This window comes from Oncorhynchus clarkii, chromosome 29, assembly GCF_045791955.1.
Source record: "Oncorhynchus clarkii lewisi isolate Uvic-CL-2024 chromosome 29, UVic_Ocla_1.0, whole genome shotgun sequence".
Taxonomy (NCBI): Eukaryota; Metazoa; Chordata; class Actinopteri; order Salmoniformes; family Salmonidae; genus Oncorhynchus; species Oncorhynchus clarkii.
This window is the reverse complement of record NC_092175.1, coordinates 48,597,923-48,610,915: the sequence shown is the minus strand read 5'-3', so window position 1 is coordinate 48,610,915 and position 12,993 is coordinate 48,597,923. Positions and strand designations below refer to the sequence as shown.

The 12,993-nt window shown below is 42.8% G+C and overlaps 1 protein-coding gene across 1 annotated transcript in view; it reads left to right on the top strand.

Annotated features, from left to right (window-relative positions):
- Window positions 1-12,993, top strand: part of LOC139388249 (V-set and immunoglobulin domain-containing protein 10-like 2) — a gene marked incomplete at both ends in the record, with an annotated part of 152,712 nt that overhangs the window by 61,714 nt on the left and 78,005 nt on the right. Inside the window, one exon of the mRNA XM_071134798.1 lies at window positions 12,478-12,608. Coding sequence (XP_070990899.1) covers window positions 12,478-12,608 — 131 coding nt within the window. The remainder of the gene's footprint in view (window positions 1-12,477; window positions 12,609-12,993) is intronic.

The window sequence follows — 12,993 nt, the reverse complement described above, 5'->3', positions numbered from 1 at the left end:
TTCTCACTCTCCTGGTTTTGACCCCTGCCTGTCCTGACTCCGAGCCCATCTGCCTGACCACTCTTCCTGCCCCTGACCCTGAGCCTGCCAGCCATCCTTTACCTTTTCCCATTCTCTGGATACCGACCTCTGCTTGACCTGACACTGGGCCTGCTTGCCATCCTGTACCTTGGCCCCACTACTCTGGATTATCGACCCCTGCCTGCCTTGACCTGTCGTTTGCCTGCCCCTGTTACAATAAACATTGCTACTTCTACACAGTCTGCACTTGGGTCTTACCTGAAACCTGATAGTAGTTATTGTATGTCTAGATAAAAATACATTTGAAAAAATCCCTGGAAAGCCTACAGACACTATAAACAGGGTCTCTCTGTGGGACCACAATTGCTTTGCAGCATGTTCAGGATTTCTTTCAAAAGCAAGTCAGTATAACATTTGAATGAACTAGATATTCTAAATATTTCCAGAGCGGCGCAGCATCACTCATTCAAGTTTCTACAGACCCAGGTTCGATCCTGGGCTGTGTCACAATCGGCCGTGATTGAAAGACCCATAGGGCGGAGCACTATTTATTCTGCGTTAGGGGAAGGTTTGGCCATGGGCGCTTTACAAGTAGACTGTCATTGTAAATAACAATTTGTTCTTAACTGACTTGCCTAGTTAAATACAGGTTAAATAAAATAAAATTTAAAAAGTGTTGTGTTTACATTGGCTGAAAAAATAGGCTGTACAGCACTAACTCAGCCAGCCAGGAGTACCTGTAGGTGAGGATGGGGGAGAGTGACTGGTCAATTGTTTAATCCAGGAGAGAGGTTTCATCCGAGTAGGGGTTCAACATCATTCCTGAATTAAAATATAAAAAAGGAATTATTCAAAAAGCTCAACAAATTTCATAAATCCAGTAAGGGTCAACACAATATGTGCAGGGTAAGATCTATGAATGGGTGGTACCGTTAGCCAGCTCTAAGCCTGATATGCTTATTAACATTATCATAACAAAATATTTCCAATAAGATGCATCAAACTGGTTATGCTATTGAAGAATTAATGTTGAACAGCCAAATTCTACCGTTTAACTTCATAAATGTGTTCTTTAGTGATTTACTTTGTTGTTTACATCATTTATGAAACTAGACATGGAATGGAAAGTAGCCGATAGAAAATTCCCCGATTTATGACTCAGAATGCAAATACTTCCTGTAGCTTAGAGTGTAACCATTTTCCATTGACTTCTGCCTGAATTTTCCTTGCGCGAATTACAGGAGGTAATGGAATCGCTAGTTGAGTCTCTTTGTAGACAAGCATCACTCATTCAAGTTTCTTTGATGATAAAGTTATACTTTTTCCGTGACAGAAAGAAAAGCATTAAACAAAGCTACCAGGATTCCATATTCTACATGTCAGATGCATAGTGTTCATTAATATATTTTAATCTGAACATTTTGTTCCCAGTATAATGTGTCTTGTGTTACTACTCATTCCCTTTCTTTGGGATAAGCTACTAGCAACACAGGCTGCAATGTCGTTTCTATGAAACCTGAACGCACTATATAACTAAAATTTTATTAATAACTACACATTCTAGCTATAACAATAACACAATAATCAATACAAATATCAAATGTTGCTACTTACAAGTAACGTCCAGCAGCAATAAGACAATCCCCTGTCTCAAATCAAATCAAATGTATTTATATAGCCCTTCGTACATCAGCTGATATCTCAGAGTGCTGTACAGAAACCAGTCTAAAACCCCAAACAGCAAGCAATGCAGGTGTAGAAGCACGGTGGCTAGGAAAAACTCCCTAGAAAGGCCAAAACCTAGGAAGAAACCTAGAGAGGAACCAAGCTATGAGGGGTAGCCAGTCCTCTTCTGGCTGTGCCGGGTGGAGATTATAACAGAACATGGCCAAGATGTTCAAATGTTCATAAATGACCAGCATGGTCAAATAATAATAATCACAGGCAGAATAGTTGAAACTCTAGCAGCAGCACGGCCAGGTGGACTGGGGACAGCAAGGAGTCATCATGCCCGGTAGTCCTGAGGCATGGTCCTAGGGCTCAGGTCCTCCGAGAGAGAGAAAGAAAGTGAGAAAGAGAGAATTAGAGAGAGCATACTTAAATTCACGCAGGACACCGGATAGGACAGGAGAAGTACTCCAGATATAACAAACTGACCCTAGCCCCCCGACACATAAACTACTGCAGCATAAATACTGGAGGCTGAGACAGGAGGGGTCAGGAGACACTGTGGCCCCATCCGATAACACCCCCGGACAGGTCCAAACAGATGCTCGAATGCATCTTCAACCAAAACAAGTTTCAGTGCTGAACAGCAACTGTTGGGGTCCAAGCATTTTGAGGTGATGCTGTTGAATGACAAAAACTCATCCAGTTGTTTACCGGAATGATACAAAAGCGCAGCGTGCCAGTAGCTCACTTGTGCCTTGCATACAAGCCACACGCAACACTGTTTTGCATGAGAGGCATGCCCTAAATCACTACATAGTGAGGGATGTGTATACACGCTATGTCTGATACTTCAACAAAATAAAAGACTGTAGAAACTGAATGTGCTTATGTGCTGCCTAGAATATTTGTGCATTTTTCCCAGAAATTGATTTACAGTGGCTTGCGAAAGTATTCATCCCCCTTGGCATTTTCCCTATTTTGTTGCCTTACAACCTGGAATTAAAATAGATTTTTTGGGGGGTTGTATCATTTGATTTACACAACATACCTACCACTTTGAAGATGCAAAATCTGTTTTATTGTGAAGCAAACAGGAAATATGGAAACTTGATCGTGCATAACTATTCACCCCCCCCCCCCCCCCCAGAGTTAATACCTTGTAGAGCCACCTTTTGCAGCAATTACAGCTGCAAGTCTCTTGGGGTATGTCTCTATAAGCTTGGCACTTCTAGCAACTGGGATTTTTGCCCATTCTGCAAGGCCATTCTGCTCCAGTTCCTTCAAGTTGGATGGGTTCCACTGGTGTACAGCAATCTTTAAGTCATACCACAGATTCTCAATTTGAGTGAGGTCTTGGCTTTGACTAGGCCATTCCAAGACATTTAAATGTTTCCCCTTAAACCACTCGAGTGTTGCTTTAGTAATATGCTTAGGGTCATTGTCCTGCTGGAAGGTGAACCTCCATCCCAGTCTCAAATCTATGGAGACTGAAACAGGTTTCCCTGAAGAATTTCCCTGTATTTCATTCCTTCAATTCTGACCAGTTTCCCAGTCCTTGCTGGTGAAAAACATTCCCACAGCATGATGCTGCCACCACCATGCTTTACTGTGGGGATGGTGTTCTCAGGGTGATGAGAACTGTTTGGTTTGCGTCAGACATTGCGTTTTCCTTGATGACCAAAAAGCTCAATTTTAGTCTCATCTTACCAGAATACCTTCTTCCATATGTTTGTGGAGTCTCCCACATGCCTTTCGGCGAACACCAAACATGTTTGCTTATTTTTTTCTGGCCACTCTTCCGTAAAGTCCAGCTCTGTGGAGTGGTTCTATGGACAGATACTTCAATCTCCCCTGTGGAGCTTTGCAGCTAAATCTGGGTTATCTTTGGTCTCTTTGTTGCTTCTCTGATTAATGCCCTCCTTGCCTGGTCCGTGAGTTTTGGTGGGTGGCCCTCTCTTGGCAGGTTTATTGTGGTGCCCTATTCTTTCCATTTTTTCATGGTGCTCCATGGGATGTTCAAAGTTTCTGATATTTTTTTACTCAACCCTATTGCTTAGTGGTGTTGCAGACTCTGGGGCCTTTCAGCACAGGTGTATATGTACTGAGATCATGTGACAGATCATGTGACACTTAGATTGCATACAGGTGGACTTTATTTAACTAATTATGTGACTTCGGAAGGTAATTGGTTGCACCATATCTTATTTAGGGGCTTCATATCAAAGGGAGTGAATACAAACAGTTGATTTCTTCAAACCAAGCTGCTTACCTATTGCAGATTCAGTCTTCCCAGCCTGGTGCAGGTCTACAATTTTGTTTCTGGTGTCCTTTGGCAGCTATTTGGACTTGGCCATAGTGGAGTTTGGAGTGTGACTGTTTGAGGTTGTGGACAAGTGTATTTTATACTGATAACAAGTTCAAACAGGTGCCATTAATATAGGTAATGAGTGGAGGACAGAGGAGCCTCTTAAAGAAGAAGTTACACGTCTGTGAGAGCCAGAAATCTTGCTTGTTTGCAGGTGACCAAATACTTATTTTCCACCATAATTTGCAAATAAATTCATTAAAAATCCTACAATGTGATTTTCTGGATTTTTTGTTATAGTTGAAGTGTAGTTCTGTTATAGTTGAAGTGTACCTATGATGAAAATTACAGGCCTCTCTCATCTTTTTGAGTGGGAGAACTTGCACAATTGGTGGCTGACTAAATACTTTTTTGCCCCACTGTATGCACGCACCACTTCTACGTTTTTTTTGTTTTGTTGTTGTTGTTTTCGAAAGAAGTTCATTTTTTAATTTCACCACCAATTTAGACTATTTGGTGTCCATTACATGTCCATTACATGAAATCCAATTAAAAATCCATTTAAATTACAGTTTGTAATGCAACAAAATAGGAAAAACGGGGGGTGAATACTTTGGCAAGGCACTGGTAGCATAGAAAATGTCAATACATTAGCATTAGCCATTTTTAACTATGCGAAAGAGGACGTTTTCTGGTACATCTGATAGGATTATCAAAAGGTTGTTATGGGTTAATTACATAACAACCAAAGCTTAAAAAAAGGTAAGTCATTATGTTTTTTAATCAATGGGTTACTGGTGTTTTATTGGAAAATGTATTACTGCAATCAAACCAGATGTGAATGGGTTTCAATGGCTGACATGTGAGCAGGAAAAATATATTTTATGGATGGTAATTTTATTTGTGTATTGGAAAAATAGCTCTTATAGTTGAGGTTCTCAGTGTTGGTGAAGATCTTAGGGAGACTTGGGAGTAGTGCAGAAGCTGGTGATTTGTGGATCTGCTGACAGCTGGTGATTTATGACCCTGCTGACAGCTGGTGATTTATGACCCTGCTGACAGCTGGTGATTTATGACCCTAATGACAGCTGGTGATTTATGACCTTAATGACAGCTGGTGATTTATGACCCTAATGACAGCTGGTGATTGATGACCCTAATGACAGCTGGTGATTTATGACCCTAATGACAGCTGGTGATTGATGACCCTAATGACAGCTGGTGATTTATGACCCTAATGACAGCTGGTGATTGATGACCCTAATGACAGCTGGTGATTGATGGTCCAGCTGACAGCTGGTGATTTATGACCCTAATGACAGCTGGTGATTGATGGTCCCGCTGACAGCTGGTGATTTATGACCCTAATGACAACTGGTGATTTATGACCCTAATGACAGCTGGTGATTGATGACCCTAATGACAGCTGGTGATTTATGACCCTAATGACAGCTGGTGATTGATGACCCTAATGACAGCTGGTGATTGATGGTCCCGCTGACAGCTGGTGATTTATGACCCTAATGACAGCTGGTGATTGATGGTCCCGCTGACAGCTGGTGATTTATGACCCTAATGACAACTGGTGATTTATGACCCTAATGACAGCTGGTGATTGATGACCCTAATGACAGCCGGTGATTTATGACCCTAATGACAGCTGGTGATTGATGACCCTAATGACAGCTGGTGATTGATGGTCCCGCTGACAGCTGGTGATTTATGACCCTAATGACAGCTGGTGATTGATGGTCCCGCTGACAGCTGGTGATTTATGACCCTAATGACAGCTGGTGATTTATGACCCTAATGACAGCTGGTGATTTATGACCCTAATGACAGCTGGTGATTTATGACCCTAATGACAGCTGGTGATTGATGACCCTAATGACAGCTGGTGATTTATGACCCTAATGACAGCTGGTGATTTATGACCCTAATGACAGCTGGTGATTGATGACCCTAATGACAGCTGGTGATTTATGACCCTAATGACAGCTGGTGATTTATGACCCTAATGACAGCTGGTGATTGATGACCCTAATGACAGCTGGTGATTTATGACCCTAATGACAGCTGGTGATTTATGACCCTAATGACAGCTGGTGATTTATGACCCTAATGACAGCTGGTGATTTATGAACCTAATGATAGCTGGTGATTTATGACCCTAATGACAGCTGGTGATTGATGACCCTAATGACAGCTGGTGATTAATGACCCTAATGATAGCTGGTGATTTATGACCCTAATGTTGGCTGGTGATTTATTACCCTAATGACAGCTGGTGATTTATGACCCTAATGTTGGCTGGTGATTTATGACCCTAATGACAGCTGGTGATTGATGACCCTAATGACAGCTGGTGATTTATGGCCCAGCTGACAGCTGGTGATTTATGACCCTAATGACAGCTGGTGTTTTATGACCCTAATGACAGCTGGTGATTCATGGCCTTAATGACAGCTGGTGATTTATGGCCCACCTGACAGCTGGTGATTGATGACCCTAATGACAGCTGGTGTTTTATGACCCTAATGACAGCTGGTGATTCATGGCCCTAATGACAGCTGGTGATTTATGGCCCAGCTGACAGCTGGTGTTTTATGACCCTAATGACAGCTGGTGATTGATGACCCTAATGACAGCTGGTGATTCATGGCCCTGCTGACAGCTGGTGATTTATGACCCTAATGACAGCTGGTGATTTATGACCCTAATGACAGCTGGTGATTGATGACCCTAATGACAGCTGGTGAATGATGACCATAATGACAGCTGGTGATTGATGACCCTAATGACAGCTGGTGATTGATGACCCTAATGACAGCTGGTGATTGATGACCCTAATGACAGCTGGTGATTTATGACCCTAATGACAGCTGGTGATTTATGACCCTAATGACAGCTGGTGATTTATGACCCTAATGACAGCTGGTGATTTATGACCCTAATGATAGCTGGTGATTTATGACCCTAATGACAGCTGGTGATTGATGACCCTAATGACAGCTGGTGATTAATGACCCTAATGATAGCTGGTGATTTATGACCCTAATGTTGGCTGGTGATTTATTACCCTAATGACAGCTGGTGATTTATGACCCTAATGTTGGCTGGTGATTTATGACCCTAATGACAGCTGGTGATTGATGACCCTAATGACAGCTAGTGATTTATGGCCCAGCTGACAGCTGGTGATTTATGACCCTAATGACAGCTGGTGTTTTATGACCCTAATGACAGCTGGTGATTCATGGCCCTAATGACAGCTGGTGATTTATGGCCCAGCTGACAGCTGGTGATGTTGATGACCCTAATGACAGCTGGTGTTTTATGACCCTAATGACAGCTGGTGATTCATGGCCCTAATGACAGCTGGTGATTTATGGCCCAGCTGACAGCTTGTGTTTTATGACCCTAATGACAGCTGGTGATTCATGGCCCTAATGACAGCTGGTGATTTATGGCCCAGGTGACAGCTGGTGTTTTATGACCCTAATGACAGCTGGTGATTGATGACCCTAATGACAGCTGGTGATTCATGGCCCTGCTGACAGCTGGTGTTTTATGACCCTAATGACAGCTGGTGATTTATGACCCTAATGACAGCTGGTGATTGATGACCCTAATGACAGCTGGTGAATGATGACCATAATGACAGCTGGTGATTGATGACCCTAATGACAGCTGGTGATTGATGACCCTAATGACAGCTGGTGATTGATGACCCTAATGACAGCTGGTGATTTATGACCCTAATGACAGCTGGTGATTTATGACCCTAATGACAGCTGGTGATTTATGACCCTAATGACAGCTGGTGATTTATGACCCTAATGATAGCTGGTGATTTATGACCCTAATGACAGCTGGTGATTGATGACCCTAATGACAGCTGGTGATTAATGACCCTAATGATAGCTGGTGATTTATGACCCTAATGTTGGCTGGTGATTTATTACCCTAATGACAGCTGGTGATTTATGACCCTAATGTTGGCTGGTGATTTATGACCCTAATGACAGCTGGTGATTGATGACCCTAATGACAGCTAGTGATTTATGGCCCAGCAGACAGCTGGTGATTTATGACCCTAATGACAGCTGGTGTTTTATGACCCTAATGACAGCTGGTGATTCATGGCCCTAATGACAGCTGGTGATTTATGGCCCAGCTGACAGCTGGTGATTGATGACCCTAATGACAGCTGGTGTTTTATGACCCTAATGACAGCTGGTGATTCATGGCCCTAATGACAGCTGGTGATTTATGGCCCAGCTGACAGCTGGTGTTTTATGACCCTAATGACAGCTGGTGATTGATGACCCTAATGACAGCTGGTGATTCATGGCCCTGCTGACAGCTGGTGTTTTATGACCCTAATGACAGCTGGTGATTTATGACCCTAATGACAGCTGGTGATTGATGACCCTAATGACAGCTGGTGAATGATGACCATAATGACAGCTGGTGATTGATGACCCTAATGACAGCTGGTGATTTATGACCCTAATGACAGCTGGTGATTGATGACCCTAATGACAGCTGGTGTTTTATGACCCTAATGACAGCTGGTGATTTATGACCCTAATGACAGCTGGTGATTGATGACCCTAATGACAGCTGGTGTTTTACGGCCATGCTGACAGCTGGTGATTTATGGCCCAGCTGACTGCTGGTGATTGATGACCCAGCTGACAGCTGGTGATTGATGACCCTAATGACAGCTGGTGATTTATGGCCCAGCTGACAGCTGGTGTTTTATGGCCCTAATGACAGCTGGTGATTCATAACCAAGCTGACAGCTAATGATTGATGATCCTGCTGACAACTGGTGATTTATGATCCAGCTGACAGCTGGTGATTGATGACCCTAATAACAGCTAGTGATTGGTGACCTAATGACATCTGTTGATTGATGGCCTAATGACAGCTGGTGTTTTATGACCTTAATGACAGCTGGTGAATGATGACCATAATGACAGCTGGTGAATGATGACCCTAATGACAGCTGGTGATTGATGACCCTAATGACAGCTGGTGATTGATGACCCTAATGACAGCTGGTGATTTATGACCCTAATGACAGCTGGTGATTTATGACCCTAATGATAGCTGGTGATTTATGACCCTAATGACAGCTGGTGATTGATGACCCTAATGACAGCTGGTGATTAATGACCCTAATGATAGCTGGTGATTTATGATCCTAATGTTGGCTGGTGATTTATTACCCTAATGACAGCTGGTGATTTATGACCCTAATGTTGGCTGGTGATTTATGACCCTAATGACAGCTGGTGATTGATGACCCTAATGACAGCTGGTGATTTATGGCCCAGCTGACAGCTGGTGATTTATGGCCCAGCTGACAGCTGGTGATTGATGACCCTAATGACAGCTGGTGATTTATGACCCTAATGATAGCTGGTGATTTATGACCCTAATGACAGCTGGTGATTGATGACCCTAATGACAGCTGGTGATTAATGACCCTAATGATAGCTGGTGATTTATGATCCTAATGTTGGCTGGTGATTTATTACCCTAATGACAGCTGGTGATTTATGACCCTAATGTTGGCTGGTGATTTATGACCCTAATGACAGCTGGTGATTGATGACCCTAATGACAGCTGGTGATTTATGGCCCAGCTGACAGCTGGTGATTTATGGCCCAGCTGACAGCTGGTGATTGATGACCCTAATGACAGCTGGTGATTTATGGCCCAGCTGACAGCTGGTGATTTATGGCCCAGCTGACAGCTGGTGATTGATGACCCTAATGACAGCTGGTGATTTATGGCCCAGCTGACAGCTGGTGTTTTATGGCCCTAATGACAGCTGGTGATTCATAACCAAGCTGACAGCTAATGATTGATGATCCTGCTGACAGCTGGTGATTGATGACCCTAATAACAGCTAGTGATTGGTGACCTAATGACATCTGTTGATTGATGGCCTAATGACAGCTGGTGTTTTATGACCTTAATGACAGCTGGTGAATGATGACCATAATGACAGCTGGTGAATGATGACCCTAATGACAGCTGGTGATTGATGACCCTAATGACAGCTGGTGATTGATGACCCTAATGACAGCTGGTGATTGATGACCTAATGACAGCTGGTGAATGATGACCTGATGACAGCTGGTGATTTATGACCCTAAAGACAGCTGGTGATTTATGACCCTAATGACAGCTGGTGTTTTATGACCTAATGACATCTGGTGATTGATGACCTATTGACAGCTGGTGATTGATGACCTAATGACAGCTGGTGATTCATGACCCTGCTGACAGCTGGTGATTGATGACCTAATGACAGCTGGTGATTTATGACCCTAATGACAGCTGGTGATTTATGACCTGCTGACAGCTGGTGATTTATGACCCTAATGACAGCTGGTGATTTGGCTGGCTATGGTCCTGTTTGAATTAGAAACATCGGATTTTCAGAGTTAAAAAAAGAAAGTGTATTAATTATTAAATTATGAAAAATATGAATATAATCCCACCTATGGGGCCACCAGAGTGCACTTCTAGTAATTTGATTGCAAGAAAAGGTTATTAGGTAGAGGAGAGGAACTGCATCGCTTCTTTCAATTTTCTACTTTTTATTGTCACCTGCACTAGAACAGTGAAATGCCTTTCCTGCTTGCGCTTTCCCAACAATGCATTTATCAATTTCCATAGTAATCAATATCAGTAGTACATTAAAAAAGGTAAAGTAAAACAAAAACAAGAAGAAGAAGACAAGAAGAAGAAGACAAGAAAGTAAGTAAGCTACAGAGCCTTCAGAAAGTATTCACACCCCAAGCTACAGAGCCTTCAGAAAGTATTCATACCCCAAGCTGCAGAGCCTTCAGAAAGTATTCACACACCAACCTACAGAGCCTTCAGAAAGTATTCACACACCAAGCTGCAGAGCCTTCAGAAAGTATTCACACACCAAGCTGCAGAGCCTTCAGAAAGTATTCACACACCAAGCTGCAGAGCCTTCAGAAAGTATTCACACCCCAAGCTGCAGAGCCTTCAGAAAGTATTCACACACCAACCTACAGAGCCTTCAGAAAGTATTCACACCCCAAGCTACAGAGCCTTCAGAAATGATTTACAACCCAAGCTACAGAGCCTTCGGAAAGTATTCACACCCCAAGCTACAGAGCCTTCAGAAAGTATTCACACACCAAGCTACAGAGCCTTCAGAAAGTATTCACACACCAAGCTACAGAGCCTTCAGAAAATATTCACACCACTTCACTTTTTCCACATTTTACCAATGCCTCGCAAAGAAGGGCACCTATTGGTAGATAGGTAAAAACAAGAACTGACACTGAATATCCCTTTGAGCATGGTGAAGTTACTAATAACACTTTGGATGGTGTATCAATACACCCAGTCACTACAAAGATACAGTTGTTCTTCCCAACTCAGTTGCCGGAGAGGAAGGAAACCGCTAAGGGATTTTATTCATGGGGATCCTAATAAAATACAAACAATCTCAGTCATTTGTTTTATATATTGGTTCTAATCCCAGCACAGGTGGTTGGTGGCACATTCATTGGGGAGCACGGGTTTGTGGAGCGGAATGGTATCAAATATATGGTTTTCATGTGTTTCATGCCATTCCATGTATTTTTATTTTTATTTATTAGGGATCCTGTTAGCAATTGATGTTATTCTTCAATTACACAATCTCCAAAGCAAATCGGGGAGGAAAATGTGTTTATTTGAGAAGGACAAATCACAATGTAATGCTTGGAGGTAGATGTTCAAATGTTCAGTCTCCCCTGTCCCCAGATTTTCTCCACTAAACAAAGGAACAGGATGTAATTTATAACCCACCATCCTAGCCTGGGGTTGACCAATCAAAAGTCCTTGCAGTATAACTGGCCAATGGCCAAATAACAAGTATCCTGCTCCTGACTCAATGTACAGACCGTAGTAAACGTAGCTCTGAGTTCAGGAGTGGCATTCCACAGATTCTAAACACCTGTTAAACTAAAACCAACTCATATTTACAATTCCCCATTAACCATTAGTACTCTAGTTTTTAGTACTATCACCTTCTCATCCTCTAAAAACTTTCAAACTCTCTGTGTTGTGTATTTATCTTCAAAATATTCTTATAATCCCCATTAGCTTCTGTCAGCGCAGCAGCTACTCTTCCTGGTGTCCAAACACACCAAAGCACCTACATTACATAGACAACAAAATATAAAACAGTTAACTATATTTGTACTGAATGAGCTAAAGATAAAACAGTACATGATATAACATCTCTACACTACCACATATCCACAACACAAAATGTTCCATGTGCTCCATTCCGGTCGTTCTCATGAGCTGTTCTCCACTCAGCAGCCTCCACTGAAAACCAGCCAGGTGTTTTATATATTGGTTCTAATCCAGCCAGGTGTTTTATATAATGGATCTAATCTGGCCTGGTGTTTTTATATTGGTTTTAATCCAGCCAGGTGTACGCGGGACCCCAGTTCACCATCACTAGGATTCTGCGGATGCACACAGGTACCTACGCCTGTCTGGCTCAGAACACATACCTCAACACCCGCTCTATGAAGACCATCAGCCTCACCGTTTACTGTGAGTAACCTCTGATCTCTAACCCCCGACTACCATCCCCTGACCTCCAACTTTCTCTCTCTACCTTCTAGTACTTCTCTCCCTCTTCTCCATATGACGTCACCACACACACACACTCACACACAAACAGACACACCGAAACACACATGGAATCGTTGGGGATGCTGCAGACCTGTTGGAGCATCGGGGAAAGAGACAGAACTCTCAGGAGGTTCTAAGGTACCAAATACTTTTATGTCACTGTGATGTTATTGCCATGGCAACCCCTGGTTGACTGAAAGGCTGGTGCTTGTCATTCTGATGTCCTGTGACGATACACACACTCACACACAAACACACACACAATAACAACACAATCAACACAGTGTTGCGCTGGATATTGTCC